At 34.9% G+C, this 20,670-nt stretch overlaps 1 protein-coding gene across 1 annotated transcript; it reads left to right on the top strand.

Moving 5' to 3' along the window:
* The first annotated feature begins 2,947 nt into the window (after window positions 1-2,947).
* On the top strand, window positions 2,948-13,291 carry LOC128999230 (heparan sulfate glucosamine 3-O-sulfotransferase 6). Its single transcript, XM_054425627.1, has 8 exons — window positions 2,948-3,114; window positions 5,819-5,958; window positions 7,669-7,788; window positions 8,330-8,538; window positions 8,964-9,137; window positions 10,295-10,375; window positions 10,848-10,983; window positions 11,195-13,291. Exons 2-8 carry the CDS (start codon window positions 5,830-5,832, stop codon window positions 11,429-11,431), a joined length of 1,086 nt encoding a protein of 361 aa, XP_054281602.1. The 5' UTR covers window positions 2,948-3,114; window positions 5,819-5,829; the 3' UTR covers window positions 11,432-13,291.
* The last annotated feature ends 7,379 nt before the right edge of the window (window positions 13,292-20,670 follow it).

The following is a 20,670-nucleotide window of genomic DNA, read 5'->3' as shown; positions in this document are numbered from 1 at the left end:
ATTTAGGAGCCAGGAAAGATTTTTAAATTTTGAATTTAGGTACATTCTTTTATTCCAGATACGGTTTTTCCATGTTAATCTTTTGTCAATCGTCATGCCGAGGTATTTTACTTCGTGGGATTGCGGAATTTGGATATTATTTAAGGTTACAGGAGGACAAGTACCTAATTTGGTAGTGAAGGTCACATGAGTAGATTTGCTCTCATTCACTTTTATTTTCCATGTTTGCAACCATTCTTCTAAGTCATCTAGGGAATTTTGAAGATTAAGTGAAGCTACCACTGGATCAGGATGGGACGCTAAAATAGCTGTATCGTCAGCAAAAGTGGCCACAGAAGTATTCACATTTTCAGGTAGATCGGCTGTAAACAGCGTATATAGTACAGGTCCGAGAACACTTCCTTGGGGAACGCCAGCTTGAATTGGGTACAATTTTGTAATGCTATCTCCAAATTTAACTCTGAAATATCTATCGGTTAGGTATGATTTAATTGTCATATAAAATGTATGAGGAAGATTCAGTTTGAGTTTATAAAGTAGGCCTGTGTGCCAAACTTTGTCAAAGGCTTGACTTACATCGATAAAGACAGCTGTACAATAGTTCTTTTTCTCAAGGTCTTCTTTAATTGTATTAACCAATCTATGTACTTGTTCAACTGTGGAATGCTCCCGTCGAAACCCAAACTGATGATTTGGAATCAAATCACTTCAAATGTACAAAAATATATTTTCAATTTAAATATTGTTTTGGTTTTCAATTCTATATGTTTTATTTTCAATTTTTTAATAAATTTATGTTCATAAATTTACATTTAAGGCGAATTAATAGCTGGTGTCACCTATCTGCCATGTTATCTTATGGGACGTCTGGCGCTAGACAATACTACTTGCAACGTTGCAGATTCTACCAGGCCGCGGCTTGAAGTTAAAGGTGGGCGTGGTGCGTACCGCGTCTAGGTGCAACCACAACTTAAATGACTTCGTGAACCACTGAGGTTGGGTCTTTGGAACGGGATATTATGGGGTTTTGAAATTTTCAAAACATGGGGTTGTGCCAATTTTTACTCTTTAAACATGAAAAAGCCCGATTTTCAAATACTACCATCGTGTAGAGTTTAAAAAACTGTTAGCATTGTAAAATTAAAGGTTACAGAGAAAATATATAAAACCGTATATTTAAGATTCCCATTTTAATCTAATGGAGAACAAACTTTTGTGGTTTATTGTACTTTATGGATATAGAGTATAGAATGAGTAAAATCCAATCAGAATAATTGAAATTCATTTTGTTTGAGTTAATCCTCCGAATTACTGATAAATGCGTGTACTGGTGCAAATACCTGCTGTCAGGTGATCGTTGCAACCTTGAAAGGCGGCCGGTTTTGATCCTAACGCGATCATCTTTAGGCGAACATCGTTATTTGTAGGCTATTTCATTCTTACAAACACGTCGTTTTGAAAAAAAACATTGAAACATTTTTTTGAAATACTTTTACAAATTAAAGTTTGCTTAGTCTGAGGGTTTGCTGTGGCGGGGGTATTTATTAGAGTACTGTAATGTACTGTAAAATTGTTATCTAGTTCTTACTTAGTCCCTAGTCAACTGTTACCTAGTCTTTCAAACACTTTGTTTAAGTACCTCACTTTTTGTTTCTGTATATAGTTCTGTGTTTTTCAAAATGATTTTTAACTATTTATTTTCTTGTTGTCTTTTTTATATTTAGTGAAGATTCCATGTTATACTATCTAGAATCTATTGCCCTTTTTGGCACCTTTTTTTGTTAACGAGGTCTATTGTAACCATTGAGATATAGATTATATTATTATAGCTCAGTGATTGTAACATCTGTTATTTAATGACCAATAAAGATTTATGATTTACTAGCAGAGCACCCGTCCTTCGTACGGGGTTGGGATATAATTATAAAATGCTTATTGCAGTTATACTCAAGCTTTGCGTTTGCAATGGGGGGAGGACACAGTTTGATACAATTTGGTTCATAAATTTACGGTATGATATAGTATAACACATCTATTATTGTCATAATGTTCTACCATTTCACCTAAAGAATAGAATAAAATAAATTATCAAACATTCGCACAATATCACAAATGATTCATTAAATTAAAAACTCAAACCTAACTGTGAAAAATCCTAATTTGACAGCTCTTATTGTGTATCATAGCTTTTTGTTGCTGCTTTAGTTCAAATTAGCTGTTGTCATATATGCACAAACAAAATAATAATAGTGCTCCACCCTGTTGGGAAACCTTATAACTTTTTAATGCTATTGCATATAATAGAACCAACTTGTAAAGTTTAAACAACTGACTAAATTCTTTAATTCCCTTTAAAAATGAATACTCTTAAGGTTAACATGGGGAACTACAGACCCACTGGGGCGGAGCCCGAAAGGAATTTTGAGATAATAATATGCCTAAATGTTAAGCGGGAATGAGCTATCATCATGCCAAATTTCAGCCCAATCCGTCCAGTAGTTTATGCGTGATTGAGCAACATACCCACAAACTTTCAGATTTATAATATTAGTAAGATGATTTAATGGGTTGTCATAAATTACGAACCGGCTTTTTTAAAGTTCCTTTCAGATAATAATACACAATATGTTTACTTTTGGCAATCCGACCTGACGTCTTGTGTCTATAATTATAAATTCATATCGTTTCTGTTCTAATATCCGTGCTAAATACAAAATGGTAAAGCTGCATGACAGTCAAATTGGCTAGAACTTAATCGAGTAATAAACAGTTTTTAGCAGGAAAAAAATGCAGGACAGTTGTTTTGTTTTGTCCGTCGTCTGTGTGCCATGTCCTGTCAGTCAGTCAGTTGTTTTCACCCTTCCTTCTCCTTCTCAGTTATCAGTGTTTAGTTAGTTTTGGTTTCGGTTTGTCTTGTCATTTGTTGCTGTGTGTACCACTGCTACTACTAGGCTAGCTACCAACAGTCTATTATTAGGCCTACCCTATGTATATAGTTAAGTTTACTTTGGTTTTACTAAAAGGCCTACATGCTAGTTCTGAGTTGATCGGTCGTCGTTGCATATTAAATGACTAGACAACTTATAATGAATCCCTCCGACATTATATAAAAAGGTAAAGAAAAACAACAATACAAATGTGGTTTTGTAAGTTTATGGTACCTATGTTATTATTTTTACCTTTTTATCTTAACACCCAGTAGCATACAAGACTATCAGTAAGATAGGCTCTCTAAAATGCAACACAGGCTTCTAGAGCGATTTTTTTACTGAAAATTTAGTGATGATTTATCTGAGTGTAACTAAATAGGCTAGGCCTATTTGTTAAAGTTAAAAATTGACTAGGCCTATAGGATTTAAAAATTAAAACTGTTATTAACTTAGGCCCTACTTACTTCAGGCTTTTAACATGTATAGACACTATCATCACTTTTAATACTTACGGTAATACTTTTTTATGAAATGGCGACCATACATAGTTTAGGTATTTTAAGCCAAGTATGAATGAAGATGAGTGTAGGATGAGTGGCGCAATCTTGTAGTCTTGTTAGTGACTAAGGCCGACATTCCTTAGACACAGCTGTTAATTAATAGCCCATACAGCTAATGGCAACTAAGGGACCTACAGTTTATAGTGGAATCCGAACCACAATTTTTGCCTTGGTATATACAAATTGGTCTAATTATCAGGATAGCACTGCGGGTAGTCGTAGTACTCACTAGTGCGGACGTTAATCCACACCAGGGAGTATCGCATCCACAGTGCATGCCTATAAATATCCACAATTCGTGACCTCATAGTAGCTGGATTACAGGACGACGCCACCCGTCCCAGTCATTTCCTATGTTTTTAATTATTTCCTAAGCATTGCCTTTTGGTGTTGGCAGACAGTGGTGTAGTTTTACAATTTGCAGTGTAGCCCCTAGTAAAACTCTTTGTCACTGTCTTCTAGAGAGTAAGTTTATAGAAAGAAATTGTGTGTAAAAACCGACAATAGCAATCCTATATGACACATCTAAGTTAATGGTGTAACAACACACTAAAGTATTAGTCTTAGATCAGACTCAGTAGGGTGTTTCAGCATTTTGGTTGAGCCGCAAGGACTTAGTAAGTAGGGTATTTTATTTTACGATTTCGGAAGGGCGGCTAAGGACTCAGTAGTGTGGTCTATTTTTTTTGGCAGGACAGTTAAGGACTCAATTGGCTGTTTTTTCGTTTCAGCAGAGGAGCTAAGGACTCAGTAGGGTATAATATATGGTTTCAATAAGGCAGCTAAGGACTTAGTAGGGTGTTCTATCGTTTTGGCAGGGGGGCTAAGTACTCAGTAGGTTTTTACTATTAGACTACCGTATCTCATCAAAATGATGGTTGTATTTGCAAAATGATCATTTTTCACTTGACAGTCGTGCATCTTACTCAGCATCTAGGCCTAATTACATTCCATTGCATAAGAGCTTTGTCATTTGAGAGCTCTGTTATTGTTTTGGCTTTGTCAGACCACCATGCTCAGGCTGTTCTTATCTATCTCATCTGACCGCCCCCTCAAAATAACACGATTTGCCAGATCATTTAACGAATCTAACAAGAGGGTTTTCAAATGCCTTTTAGGACAAGAAACTTCGACAGACATGATGGAGACTGATGATGTTGACAAATAATTTGAAAAAATATTACATAAAACCAGTTCAAGTACTTGTTTGACATTGCTTTCCCAAAAAAAAATATTCCTGTAAAACAAAGGATCGGAAGTATTTAAATTCCATGCTAGTAAAGATATACTTGCATCGGAAGTATTTAAATTCCATGCTAGTAAAGATATACTTGCAATGAAGGGAGAGGTACTCTTTTGTTACAAAGAAACAAAGGACCTCGATTCCTCTCACGTCTTAAGACACCATTTTCATCAACTTAAATCTAAATATCGCAGAATGATAAGAAGTGCCAAATCCAAAGTAGGCCCTAGTATCCAAAAGAATTGATAGGCCTCATTTTTCTTATTCCCAACAGTAGAATCCAAAATAAAACAAATGATTCCTCAGTTGAAAAACAAGATAAGCTCAGGAGCTGATGAAATACCGTCAATGATTTTAAGAGAGTCTTTAGACTTCATCGTCAGTCAACTAACCCATCTCATAAACCACTCTTTTCTGCACGGACAATTTCCCAATACGCTAAGACTTGCAGTTGTAAGGCCAATTCTCAAAAGGGTGACCATACAAAATGTGATAATTATAGGCCCATTTCTATCCTTCCGAGTCTGTCCAAAATATATGAATAGGCTGTTTTAGAGAGGCTCTGGGCTTTTTCTAAAAAGAATAATATAATAGGGGCCTATACTTTGTTTGATACATTTTACAAACATTGCTGAGACCCATATGGACTGGTTGAAGAGGTTGCCAATCTCTTTGCTGAAAGAAAACCAAGTTACGTAAGGCTTGTAGTATGGTATTTTTTCAATTTTATTTGTTAAATATACCGTAGCCATTTTCATTGAAGAAATTTCCTCGTTGTTACAGGCTGCAAAATTCCTTCTTTGTCCTTTGGTTGATTATTTTTGTAGTTTTTAAGGTAGTAAATGAAGAAAAGCGCTCCTTTGTAGTATTGTTTCTTTTTTTTTGCGTCTTTATACTGGCCAGAGTTAGTTTTAAGCTTTAAAACCCATCTTGATGCAAGTTTATATTTCAAATTTTAAAGTGGAATTTATGAATTTATCATCCAACTATAAATTATATTCTCCTGCTGAGCTCAAATTATATTCCCTACTCCAATTTAATCGTAAATCAGGGCAATTTAATTTTAGTTAATTTTTAAAATCTAGGATGTGAGGAGATGCTGCGTCATGGAGTCAACAAAAGGATGTTTTTGGCGTCCCTGCTCCTTGTACTTGTCTTCCTCTTGTATGTCATGTACGTTGTCAACTACTGTGTCATCACCAATTTACACAGGCTTCTTAAAGAGGTGAGTAATCATAGGTCACTTCTTAATACAGGGGGGGGGGGTAAGGATAAATGTAGGCCTACAGTCTTCAACACTTTTTTTTACCTCTCATCTAACATAAGCCCGGTTTACATGACCCGTTCCCGACCGCCCTGTCACCTGGTTGACAGAGTGTTATATTTATACAACCGGTTTTCTGCCTCCAATCTGATCTCAGCGCGTTGTTTTCCTTCATCAAAGAACGTCATTATTTCAAAGTGTAATGTAATGGCTCCGTATTTATAGAAGCGGCAAGTTTTTGGAATAACATTAACTGAATAACTAGTGTACATGCTGCTCAAATTTGAGCAATTTCAAAGTATTACAGGCGTTATTTAAAAACAAATAACAGTCATAATTTCCGATGAGTTTAAAAGTGTCAACTTAAAGATTGTAACTAATGGAAGTGCTCACGATGTCCATACCAGTTCCATATAATCAACATTTCTTTTAAATATCATTTTTCAAAAGCTGATCTTGTTTAATAGAGTTTTCTACAAATTAGTCCCACTCATAGCCGCATTTTAGTACATTATACGTCCATAATGTATATGTCCATGATTATATTCGTCATTGATAATGCAGCCTGCATGGTACCACCATTGTCCCCAGTATTCTTACAAATTTCTGTAATTTTTTATAAATAGCGATACAATTTGTTCACATTACTTAAGAAATACCTGGATTTCTTGCATAACCCGGTCTGTCTGAATTTTATTTGCTTCAATTGGCATTCTTTTGGTTAGTTGCTGTAATAACATAAATTATATTAACCTGAGAAAATGCAGAATTTAAAGGTCTGATGTTTTTCAAATGGTTTTTCCCCCCACTTAACTGAATCCTTCAATGTAAGTTACAGTAAAAGTTTCTTGGATGTACTGTAGTCATATTCTTCTAAAATCATTTGACTTTTATGAAAAAATATGTATGGTATTTAATGTCCTTGCCGTGGTACCAGTTTTATTTAGCCTTAGAGAGGTGTCCTCTGCAATTATCACAAAGTTATTCCGTGTTTCCTACTAAAAATGGTAGCACTTCGGCTAACATCCTCGTTCATCGTTTGTAGGAATCTTCATCTTGTAGGCGATCGTCATTATTAGGCTAATAACGATAAAAAATCCTTAAAAAGAATATCATCTTTACTTCTTCTACTTGGTGGGGTTCTATGAATTGTCTATGTTTCTACAGTTGCTCCAGAAATACAGTACTGTGTCAATTTATTTTTATTATTTGGTGAATTATAACAAATTGTCCAGGCTTTCTCAATATGTACTTACGCAAACCCAAATTCAAATAGTATATATTAAATTTCAACTAAATCAGTAAATCCTTCTAATGTTATAAGTGAGAAATTTTGGATGTATGGATGTTTGTAACAAGTAAACGCAAAAAATACTGGTCGGATTGGTCTGAAATTTTGTGTGATGATAGCTCACAACTTCCTAAAAATTTAAGGTCAGTTGGGAAATCTATATGACACGCTCTTTCTGATGAAACGTGAATGGTCAAAATCGGTTAAGAAGGTTAATCTTTACATCTGTCCTGATAGTGTATGTGGATTTGAAAGCATAGTTTTCAAACTTTTTACCACCACATTACATTGTGTATGAAAAAGTTTAAATGTCTCTAGCCCTTTAGCCCACAATTTTGTTTAATATAATATAACTAATCTGAATATTAATTTTGTTTAAGGGCCAGGACAGTCTTACCGAAAGACAAGCAAGTAAACACTTACCCCCACCTCGATCTCAAACGGTTGTAAGGTTGGTACCTCTGGTGAGTTGGTCTGGACTACAAGGTGATGTGATGCAGGTAATTATATTACAGTACTATTTTATCAATATTTAACTCCCCTTTAAGTATCGTGATGGAATGGGAAAAAAATTATTGCTTACCAATAGTAATTGTTAGCAATAGTCAGGGTGACTGCTGACATAGTTTTAAGACCACAAATATGGCAATCTGTCCGCTAAAGATTATGTTAATTTAGCACCATCTGGGAGAGTGGAGTAGACTACTTTTACCACTATCTACTTTTGCTGTTCACATTCCACTTTGTGTAGTCATTATCCCATTCATTTTGCAATGTCTGTATAACTTTTTAAATTTTATTTTTTCACTCTAAAATAAAACTTGTAATTATATAGGACCATTAATTTTCAGCAGTACTCAAAAGCTCTGTCCGACAAACCACAAAAGCTCTGTTTCTGTTGTATTTTGAAGTAGGTAATGGTTGTTAAAGCACTGTGGATTATCTTGAGGTTACTATGAGTAATTGTACAATGTCTCAGCACAAATTGTCCATCTAAGCCTTCACCAACAAACTTTGCTAAATGGAAGTTGTGATACACAGGAAGAGAACGTGTCTCCCAAGTATAGGTTCTTGCATCAACAGTCGCTCAAGGCCATCCGCAGACTTCCGCAAGCATTAATCATAGGAGTAAAAAAAAGTGGGACGAGAGCGTTGTTGGAGTTTGTTCGGCTTCATCCTGATGTGAGGGCAGCTGGCTCAGAAGTGCATTTCTTCGACAGACACTATAGCAAAGGGTTCAGCTGGTACAGGTGAGTCTCTGTTGAAAATATGATTCATGTGTGATTTTTGCAGTAAACTATCAGTCACAGGGAATGGGTTCTAGTTAAAATGATTAAGTGCTTTGATAGTTTTACAAATGAGGAATTTTTGAGCTTATGTTGAATGATTGGAATCAATTTTTAAGCATAAACTTGGGTTCCCAAGGTGGTGTTTTTTCCATTAATTTAACTGCCTGTTAGAGTTTGCCTGTTGTTTAAGTTTTGTTGTGTAGAATCAACTCTTCTTCACAGCCCACAATAGCAATCATGGCCATTTAAAAATTAAATTGCCAAGTTGTATTATGTAAATTGTGTTAAACATTTGATATTATTTTTATTAACAATACTTTAACTAAAATTGATTCCTACTAGAAAAGGTGAGTTTTGTGTAACTAATGTTATATTCCGTTTTGTAGGAGACACATGCCACCAACATTGGAAGGTCAGGTTACCATGGAGAAGACACCCAGCTACTTTGTGACCCGGGACGCCCCTGCTCGGGTCAAGCATATGGATCCAAACACCAAACTGCTGGTCGTAGTCAGAGACCCTGTGACACGGGCCATCTCTGATTACACACAAGCAATCAGGTACAACAGTAATAATCTATCTATCCACACCAGAGTCCCACCTATCCGAACCCCCTTAGTCTGAACTTCTAGCTAATCCAAACCACCTCCTGGGAAAATAGCTTGCTGTATTCAAATTTGAAATAGATCTATGTGTTCTGAAATACTAACCCGAGTGCCGAGCTAACCTGAGAACCGGGAAATTCAAGAATTTTACGTGACTTTTACGGAAAGTAAATAAAAGAAACGTCTTATAACACTAAAAACATATATTTACGCTTATACTGTTACTCACAAGGCGGTAAATATACATAAAACATGAAAAGTGGTGATCAATTTCGATTGGACACTCCAATCATCATCAGACCCAATAGGCGAATGGGTCGGATGCTCAACTTTTTGTGATGCAATTAAGTTTCTGTAGGAAATGTGTCAATCTCTCTGGATTATTTTTACCAGTTGACAAATTTGTATGTAGAAAAGGGTTTTGACATAAACAATGTGCATGGGTGGCTTAGAGAATTTGCAGATAGCTGAGAATTCAAAGAAACCTTGTTTTCTGATCAGCGTGTGTCAGACTTCCAGGGTTAACTGTAGTCCTTCAGAGTCTTATAGAGACGTTTCTCATATGCTTTCAGTCCCATCATGATTCACATGCAAAATTACCCTAACTTTAATTCCTGTTATGACAGCAGTCCGCCTACATAATGGGAAATATGATGCTTTGGACCATCTCCAAAGTCTCTCTACCCATTGTGCAAATTTTTACACCTGCACATTTTACGTGGCAGGCATAAATTTTCTTTCACAATGCTTTAAGTAAGGGACACAAGGTTGATCTCAGATTCTTAGAGACTTAGTTTACAGACAACCCTCCTACACTATAGCAATTTTTAAAATGACAAGTCAACTTCCAACTGAAATAATTGATTATGAGTTCAGCAAATTTCATATAGATAGGTTGGTGCCTCACAGCTATTCATAATTTAATTTTAATATTTATTAACCTTTCACAATTATAGCACAAGTAGTGGGGTTTAAATGTAATTTGAAAATTGATAATTTTATAATAATTTAAGGAGAGCACAACAAGATTTATGGTTATAAAAAACCTAATCTGCTGGTTCTTTTGAAATTGGCGTTTTGCATCGGTTTTACTGATATCAGAATGTTTTCAGCAAAAAAACTGGATCACCCATGAAAAAGTTTGAAGAACTTGCTTTTGTGAATGGAAGCGTCTGGGGGAGTGTAGACACAAGGTTAGTTCAAAGATATTGTTTGTCTACCTACCTCTACTTTTCTTACCCAAGAAAAGGACCTAAACTTAAGTAGTGTTCTGACCATCAGGCAATAATTTGGTTGTCTTAGGATTTTCATCTGGAGCATTGAAGGAGAGTGACACTTATCATTTAGTATACAATTATTGACAAAGTCTCTCAGGAGACGAAATATTGTGTATTTTCTGTGTCATCTTTTGTTCTACCACCTACCTGGACTTTTTCTTAGATAAGCTAGCTGCTATCCCTTTATTCTACAAACCAAAATCCTGACCACGAGCCTTTCCCTTAAGAAAACTAACCGTAGTTGTTCTTATTAGTTTATAAATACATACAACACTTTTGCATTATATAGTCTTTTATAATCGGATTTTCATCCCATCAAACAAGTTGTTCGAATTTGTTTTCCAACCGAAGTAGCTTGACCCTGTATTATTCTTCTTTTTCACCCTAGGTGGGGACCTGTAAGGATTGGTGTGTATGCTCGTCACTTGGAGCGCTGGCGTCAACATTTCCCTCTATCACAGATGTTGTTTGTCAGTGGAGAGAGACTCATCGTAGACCCAGCAGCAGAGATGGCTCGAGTCCAGGTAACAGAACCAGCTAACCTCAAGTTAGTATCAAAACACCTATTGTAGGGTGCCCATATTGTCCAACTATTTCAGAAATTGAGTAATGTCATTCTACCATCCTAGGACACAAGGCCCTAGCCTGTAACAAACAATAGAGGGTTTACCGCTGTGAAATAAAACATGTATATGATTTTTTTCAAGTTTACTATTTGTCAATTTATTATTACAGGATTTCCTCGGATTGAAACGAGTTGTTACGGAAAAGCACTTTTACTTCAACACAACTAAAGGATTTCCTTGTTTGATGAAGTCGGAGGGGCGAGCCACACCTCACTGCTTAGGAAAGACGAAAGGGCGGAACCACCCTCACATCCGCGCAGCCGCTTTGGCTCGCCTACGTGACTTCTACCGTCCCTTCAATCTAAGGTTTTACCAACTAACCGGCGTCAACTTTGGTTGGCCTTGAAATAAAATTAATTTCCTCATAATTTTATAATTTATTTAAAAGAAGTTAATTGAGGATAAAGTCATTTAACTTTCTCATGTCAGTTAGAAAGTCCTTAAGTACTACATCTTATCTCTTTGTTTCATATTAAATTTATATATATATTTTTAAATCAAACAATTTATACTCTGAAAGCAATATTTTAAAGATATTTAACTTCCAATATTTGTTTTGTAGTGGTTTTCAGAAACTGTAGGGTTAATAAAAAGTCTGAGGATTCCTTAATATTTTTTGTATAGGCAATATTAACATTACTTAATTTATAAACTTTAACTTAGCGTAAGGGTTATTTTAGCAAAAAATGGGGCATTTTGGAGGCAGCCCCAAATTTATAAATGTACCCACTTTGAGTGACTCCTTACTTTTAAAGTATTCAACAAATAGGGAATGGTCTATATATCCTAACCCAGTACAAAATGACAGGCATTTCCAATTTATATAAAATAATGATTGTACACACAAAATGTTTCTTTAGTTATTATTTTCACAAATACCTTCGACTATAACCACTCGGGGAACAGGTAAAAGTTAGAACATACCATGTAGCTATTGTTTGAGTGCTATTTTTTTTTTTCATCTAGTGATAAAAATAACTCATTGATATCATATTAGACAATTACGCTTCCTCTTACACTAAACATATCAGTAATGTCTCAAGTTAAATACAATCTGTACTGGAACTAAATAATATGTTAAACAATTTATTAGAGAACAAACTTTTTACATATAAGATTATGAATATCAGCTAGGTCGATGTTTCAAAACAACGTAGAATGGCCTAATTGAAACCTAATGAGTGAGTTAAGGAAATATGACGTCCCAAATACTTACAATCTTTTTAATGGCAATTTATTAATTATTTAAGGCAGTGTGATACCTGAGTACAATTTTACTGTTAAATGCTTTCACTATATAGTTTTAGACTTTTGTTAGCGATATACACATGTAGTTTATACAGGTCAAAACTTATTGTAAGCTGTGCAATGTACCTTGCACATTTTAGATCAGCAGTATTTTAGAGTAGATTTGTAGTATTTATTGTAGTCGGCTTATTTGTAGATGTAATTGTTTGTTGTTATGAGTAGACCAGGTGGGATTTGAGGACAACCTTGACTTTTGGCCAGAGGTCAAATCTCCCCTGGTCTACTATCATGGCAGTTCAATGTGCAATAACTTATACTGCTTTGCTTCAAACTTAATGGAGCCCTGACTGAGATAACAACATCGGGCAGAGTTAGTTGTTGGCTATCAAGTTTAGCCAGCTGTTTAATGCATTTAATGCAATGCCTCAGCTTCAGCTGAATAACATTTTAATTTAATTGATGTTTTTGTATTCGGTTAGTTATCAATAATTAATATTTATAAATTAAATTTAACAATTTAAATTTAAGATTTTCATCACCTCATTGAAATTTGCCTAAATAGGAGACAAAGTAAAAACATCACAAAGTGTAGCTGATGTTGATTATTAGCATTATCATGATTGTATTGAATAAGACTTAACAAGTAAATGATCATCCCTTTAAGCCCCAAACGCCAGTATCAAGGTGGTAATAACATCACACAATTTTGGCTTACAACTATTTATGCAATCAAAACTTAACAAGTAAATGATAATCCCTTTAAGTCCCAAAAGCCAACAACATCAATATCAAAGAGTTAATAACATCAAACAATTTTGACTTACAACTATTTATGCAAACAAAACTCAACGGAAGTGGGTGAAAAATGTCCGATCTCCGGTTTGCGAACTTGTTAGAATGAACGTAGAATTATATGTTTGTACCAAATTTCATTAAAATCCGATGATTTTTGCTCGAGTTATAGTGCTAACTGAATATATGTACAGTCCAACCTCAGTATAACGAATCTGAAGGGACCGAACTGAATATTCGTTATATGAAGGATTTCGTTAAAATGAGGTTCGTTATATAGAGGTTAGGTTTGCAGGAATTTCGCTAAGTCAAGGTTCAGAACCAGCGTCGGTCAATATAGGCCGGGATTTGACCTCAATAAAACACAATTAAAGTAGCATAGGCTACAATACTTTACAGTACAGTGTTCATTGTACAGTAGAACAGTACAGTATCCAATAGTCAATGGTAGAACCTAAATTATCCGGCATAATAAAGGTGAGGGATCTTGAATATTGCGCAATCATGACAATGGCATTGACCTTGGTACAGGTTAAAACTGTAAGTTTAAAATCACAGCTTGTTCTAACCCTCCTAAAACCTAGCCAAACACTACATTGCATAGTCATAAACCATGTAAAAAACAAAACAAAACAGTAGAAAGTTTTGTAAGCTACTGACGACTCCGTGATAGGCCGATAGGCTACTTACAGTACAGTACTGATTTATCACATCAGAGGAATCTCAATAATAATCATTAACTATAGCATTGGTGTTGCTAGTTGAAACAAATCGTATTGAAAACAATAAATTATTAGATAAGTCATTATAAAAGTTCATATTCATAGCCAACTTAAAGATAATAAAAACACTCGTAAATTAAGGAATGTTAAAATAACGATGTTGCTATTCTTTCTCTTTGCTTTTGTTTTTATATTCTTTCTTAAATTTCTCTTTATTCAAAAATTGTACAATTCACCATATTTACTTCTCACCCAATCACAGCTTACTACAGAAAATGTCGTCATCACTCATCAGTCCTCAGGGAATGAAATCAGTTCTCAGTTGCAACATTGCGTGCGCAGTGACAGCAGACAGAGAGATGTGTAAAACGGAGCAGACGAATGTTAGCGCAAGCGATGACGTCACCTTTCCATTTAATTTGATAAAGAAACAGATTTTCCAAAAACAATACTGGGGTGGGGGATTCGTTATATCAAGGGAAAGACGTAGACAATTCGTTATGCAGAGGTTAAATTCACAATGTAGAGGTTCTGACAATGATAAATTCGTTATATTGAGAGGTCTTATTTTAGCCGAAATCACGAAAAATTCGTTAAATCAAGGTCGTTGTTATGTTTTGTTCGTTATGTAGAGGTAAAATATACATAGTCTCTTATGGAGAGTTCTAGGGGATTAAAAAAATTTCGTTATATCAAGGAATTCGTTATATTGAGGTTCGTTATATCAAGGTTAGACTGTATATGAATTTGAACGAATGGTGTTTTTGACCTCTGTGGACATCAAAACAAAAAATTAAATCAGTCCCAAGTCTACTATCAAGTCTGGTAGTATCAAGTCAGTCTTGGGTAGAGGCAAAGACTGGTAGTATCAAGTCCAGGTCTTATCATGAAACCTACGGTAATAGATTATTCCCTATATGGGAAATTCACTAAAATGTATGTAAATAATAAATCAATCAGTAATACCAGGGGCTCAAAGGGTTCTAAGAAAATTGACCCATGAAAAATAACCAAATCTACAATCGCCAATAAGAAGTTAAAAAAATACCTATAAGTACTTATCAGTAACTGTACAAGAACTCAATACCAGAGACAATCAACAATTGTTTGTCGTTTAACATAGCCTAACAAGCTATTACTACCAAGGTTTTACAGGTTGTTATACATATTTTTATACCATCTTAGTTTTAAGGATTTTTGTTATAAGTCGCCTTATTGGGTGTTATAATTTAGGATTTTTGTTAAAGCGTTATTAGTTTATATGTTTGTTTTTTGTACACTGTTACCATATACAAGTTTGCCTTAGTTTATTCAAAAAAATTGAAAACATTAATTAATTAAAGAACAACACATTTACCCTTGTTAATTAATAGTTTATATCATCACTAAGGCGTGAAGTGACTCTTTTCGACCTGAGCTCAAAGTCACTTTTTGCCTGTATGATGTTTCGTCATATTGCACCATTATTTGAACAAACAATGTTACAAAACTAAAACAGTTTTCATTTAAAGATAACCTCTTGAAACAGCTTCTAACTTGTTTTCAATTTAATTTGCTAATGGAAACAAGCAGCTGTTTAGTAAGTGATCCCATCGTTTTGTCTATTACGATTGTGCGAGTACTTTATACTTTTGTTATGTCAAACTATTTACATAAGGCAACAATAAGCTACAATCGATTAAACGATCGATACATACCTTTGATAAATGCGATTGTTTACAATCTAAATTTACAACTGAGTTGAATCAGCTGATTTTTACTCCCTAGGGGCAAAAAAAAGCTTGGAGTAAAAATTAAAATGCTATTATAGATCCGCAATTCATGCATTCAAAGGGCTGTTTTGCTGCAGTATGAGGGAAAAAAATGTGTATGCTTGTTTGGAACATGTTTTTTGTGAATATAGTCATAGACAAAAGAATTAAATATAAACTGAAAAAGGAAGGTTCTGTGATGTGCCGCTAGAGCGTGCTCAGTGTTCGTCCATTCGCTGCCATCATCGATTCACCGTCTGCCACCAGCACTACCCCCCTTGCAAACGAAATGGTACTAACATATCAGACCCACTTTTCAATGTGGGTAAAGTACAAAATTCTGAAATCCTGTAATTTTAACGGAAAACCCCCATATTTTTCAAAAACTCCGGGAAATGTTTAAAACACAGAAAAATAACGAAACAAACTCCTACTCCCCGGATTCCGGGAATCCTCCAGAAGTTTGCAACCCTGGCTCCAAATACCAACTTGTCATGGTAACGCTCGCTAGCAATTGACGCTGCAGCGGTGTGTCCCGAAACTACACTGCACTCCTAGCGGTGTAATATATGCTAACCGCAGCACTGCTGTCTGTCTATGTTTAATTATTTTGTCTATGATACGGTAAAACATTACATCAAGTTAAATTAGGCTACATTAATATTTTTAATAAATGAATACATAGCAGACTTAATTTTAAATATACATTTATTACTCAGGCTACATGAGTTTTTTACATTTACTGAGTAAACAGTATTCAAATAGATTTTGAATATTCAACAATTAAAACTAAGTGCTCTGTAAACATTGTTTTTTTAAGAGCGTCCTGTCAGCTGTTGACTGTTGAGAACCAGACTGTCGAGTTAACGGGTGTCGATTTAGTGAGGTTTTACAGTTTTGGTAAATACCAATTACTCAATGGATAGGTGAAAATGTTTTTTATAGTAATTCACTTAGACAAAACCGGTGAGGGTTAACGTGATCTCTTGGTGTTCATTTAATTATCCATAAAATGTGTTAGGGCTTGTGCAAAGAGTGTACCATTAAGAAAATAGCTCTAATAGACATATTAATGCACTTCATTGTCTTATTCCTAACCCCACTGAGCTTAAGATGATTAATGTGTTAGTAATCACCTTGTTTCCATAGATAAATAAATCTAGAGGCCCTCTCCTCTTAAATATGCCACTGTTGTTACTTTGATAGTTCTTTTATCATACTGTTTTTGTTATTAGTTATCTCTGTATTTTATACTTGTGTTGTTATTGTTTATAAATATTGCTCAAAATGTATTCTAGCTGTAAGTTTGATGCACTTTTAATGATGTTATGTTTGACTGTTAGTGGAGCCGTTTGAAATGTTTTACAATTTTATTTTGCTGAGGTATCCAGGATTTGTTGAATAAAGTGAAAATGTCCACTAACATCTTATCTTCTCATAGTTTATTTTCTAGGCTAAGCTATATCTCAAATACATGTATGACCGTCAACTACGTGATTCAATGTGGCTTTGTTTGTCTCTTGTATCCTTTCTAACGAGATGTGTTTCTGTGTTTCACCGTCAGAGCATTTTTTGGAACATTTTTGCTTCACAATTTTTCACAGGAACTACCTTACTTGATAGCACATAATACACCCTCACAACTATGAGCAATTGCAGAGGGCCATGGTGATAAAACAGAAAAAAAAAACGGAAATAAAGGTGTTTCAGTCAGCCATACTTGGAAATTTATCAAACAGACAGTATAAGCAGATTACAGTTTTACTGAATATTATGTATTTGAGATAATTATAGATACAGTATTTCACATCTGTCCTCTAACTGGAAATATATAATGTTTTTGAATTTATAAATCCCACCCTAAATTAAAATATTGTGGCTCAAAGTATTATATGATAAGTAGTTTTAACAGTATTCTAGTAAGAAATTTAAGGTTTAAAAAGTAACTGAACATTATTACAGAAGTACCTATTCTGCAGTAGGTAGTACTTGTTCTCTGAAAGAAACGTAAAGTTTGCTTTAGCAGCAGTCTAGTATTCGTGGCAGCAGGCAAAATATTAGGCAACTATTCATCACACTGTCCGGAAAGCAGCTGTTTTTAGGTGCAAATTCGTCGGTTTTGTGTAACTTCAAATAGGGAACAGAAAAACCATATGGTAAATTTTGCGGTTTGCTAACCACAAAATTTGATCAGTGCATTATGTGGAAACGCTGCTAATCACACAATACCTATTTAAAGTTACGTTTGTAAATAACATAAATTTAAAAACATTGATCATGACTTTGTATAACCACTAATTTTGTAATGGTTAGGTATTTCCACTGTATGATGAATAGTTGTTCATCACAAAGGAAAGTTTTTTTGTACTTAAGTATTTTCAAAACACGATTGTGTACCAAAGAGAGCCACTTTCGCTCCTTGTGATTAAAACTACTATTACACATTGAATAATGCATAGTCCCTGTTTCAAAAGAACCTCATAAATTCACTACACAATTCTGTTATAGAGAAAGTTTCATTTCCTTCTTCTGTTCTGTAGACTGTAGAGTGATCATTGGTTCAAGGAACGCCCAACCAATGAGGACATTCCATGTCACGTTTTTTATTTAAGTACATCAACTGTGTATAAGATGTATATTTACAAATGTTGTAGAGCAATAAATTTTCACAAACACTTTGTATGGAATATACTTTTTTCTATCTTTCTTCCTTTCTGGCGAACAAACTGACCCTCCTGTTTTATTTATGGGGATCAAGTATATGAGGAGGGTTTTTGAGTTGGGACCTCAAGGAGATTCCATACTTAAACCTTGTTTTACTCTAATCAACCTCATAGGTACTTGTGCATCCTGCAGGGTTGAATGTGCTCATCAGCCTAGCCAGGTGTACAATATAAAACTTGTAAAAACAAAAAATAGCAAGTTATAACATGTTAAAATCTATTTAAACATATAACAATGTTTGAGATGACAGAGTAGATCACGGGTGCCTGCAGGCATTTTCTTCGGCAGAGCAAGTCAGTTTCAAAAGGCCTCCTAACAAACAAATAGATATAAAATGCTCTAAAAACTATTTTTCGCCATCAAATAGCAGAGATTGTCTTTAAGAAAACATTTAAAATATATTTGACTGTGCAATCTGTTAAAAAAACGTTGTAAAGCATAGGCTAGTAAATTAGTAAATTTAAAATTAATTTTTTCTCGAAAGGACCATACTGGTCTCCATAAAATAAATGTTTTCATTATTTATTTTCAAAACTTAACAGTGACAATAATAATTTTTTTTTTTTTATCAGAATTTATTTTACAATCTGTTCAAACTTCAAATATGAGAACAATAAGTAAAACATATATCAAACAATGTCAGGAAGCAAGCACCTGTTCATCAACAAGTCTTGCCAAAAATTGGATTAGTCATTTTTAAAAACATTTACAGAAATCTGTAGCTTAGGTCCAGCACATGCACAACACTTTTTAACCTGGTAATGCACTGACTATTGTCCAGCAGATTAACAGCAAGACTGTTCGATGATATTCTAATTTTTCTTGATAATTTTTGCTAAGGTCTGTAATTTCTTCTTTCACTGATTTAATTTTGAAGTCATTCCTAATTGTAGTGTTGGATACGAACCAGGGTGCGCCAATAATTCTTCTCAGTGCCTTAGCCTGAAATCGTTCAAGAATTTCGATGTTGGATTTGCTCGAGGTCCCCCAAAGTTGAATTCCGTATGTCCAAATTGGTTTGATCATAACTTTATACAGTAAAATTTTGTTAGCCAATGATAGTTTTGAATTTGTACCTAGTAGCCAATTGAGTTTACGAAGTTTTAATTCCATTTGCTGTCTCTTGTACCAGATATGAGATTTCCAATTTAATTTTTTGTCAAGAGTTAGACCTAAATATTTTACACTGTATGCCTCCGTTAAGGCCACATTATTAATGGTTACTGGAGGATTATACCCTGTTCTCAGAGTAAAAACAATATGTTTGGACTTGTTTTCGTTGACTTATATCCTCCACTTTTTAAGCCAATACTGGAGTTCAGTCAAGGCAGCTTGTAGATTTATGTAAGCGACTTGAGGGTCCACATGACTCGACAACAGTGCGGTGTCATCAGCAAACGTAGCAACTGTGACGTTGGGGACCATAGGGATGTCTGCTGTATATATCAAATATAGCAAGGGACCAAGAACACTCCCCTGAGGTACTCCAGACTTTGTCGGCTTCAGATCAGATAACGAATTTTCGAATTTTATTTGAAAAGATCGATTGGTCAGATATGATTTTAGAAGGTACAAAGAGTGAGTGAGTTTGACGAGGTGTGGCATGTCGGACTTCTGTTTAAAGACAATAATAATAACAACATAAGGTAGAAATAAAATTAAGAGTTTTGAGAATGTATGTTTCTGCATTTACATAAATTGTGGTGTTTTTATTTATGAGAAGACATTATTTTGGACAAACAAGTAGATATTCCTTTAAAAAGCCCAAAGGTACTGGCACAGAAACTGTGGTACTGGTACCTACAACAATTGACCAAAAGATTTAAAATTCAGTGACAAACAGCTGATTCTAAATCGTCAAGTAAAGAGTACATATCGCCACAGGCCGACAGGCCCCAGCAGTGACAAACCAGTGCGGTCAAAGCTGTCACCGATATTTCTCTGTCACTGGAACGAAGTCACCGATATTTTTAAATCACGGTAACATCACTCTGATGACTGATGAGTCAATGGTCATTATGCATTGAGAATAATTGAGATAAATAGATTATAGCTCAGTGGTCATATGACTAACCAGTCCCTCCTGCCTCCTGTCCGTGACAGTTACAGCGACAGCTGACATCTCCTCATCACATGACATTGACACTATTGACAGTTAATTAATTATTAAAATTATTATTGCCGCAAGCCGCAGGCCCGCAGACGATTGAGCGTTGCCCGTTCGTTCTTCGTTGGTCAATCTAATCATTAGGCTCATAGTCCAGTCATTGAGTAGTGGAGGTTCAACAAAATTAATTCAAAAGGTTTTTCAACGGATTTCATTAGTTTTATACCTCCACACAACACAA

Source organism: Macrosteles quadrilineatus, unplaced genomic scaffold, assembly GCF_028750875.1.
Source record: "Macrosteles quadrilineatus isolate MER2022 unplaced genomic scaffold, UCM_ALF_1.0 Scaffold_8__2_contigs__length_117827958, whole genome shotgun sequence".
Classification (NCBI taxonomy): Eukaryota; Metazoa; Arthropoda; class Insecta; order Hemiptera; family Cicadellidae; genus Macrosteles; species Macrosteles quadrilineatus.
The sequence above is the reverse complement of the archived record's forward strand: the minus strand, read 5'-3'. Positions and strand labels throughout refer to the sequence as shown.

Excerpts from the sequence above, each read along its gene's own strand:
- LOC128999230 (XM_054425627.1), top strand. The coding sequence starts at position 5,830 with ATGCTGCGTCATGGAGTCAACAAAAGGATGTTTTTGGCGTCCCTGCTC. Across the intron at positions 10,376-10,847 it reads TGGGGGAGTGTAGACACAAG|GTGGGGACCTGTAAGGATTG; the intron begins GTTAGTTCAAAG and ends TTTTCACCCTAG. Across the intron at positions 10,984-11,194 it reads CAGAGATGGCTCGAGTCCAG|GATTTCCTCGGATTGAAACG; the intron begins GTAACAGAACCA and ends TTATTATTACAG.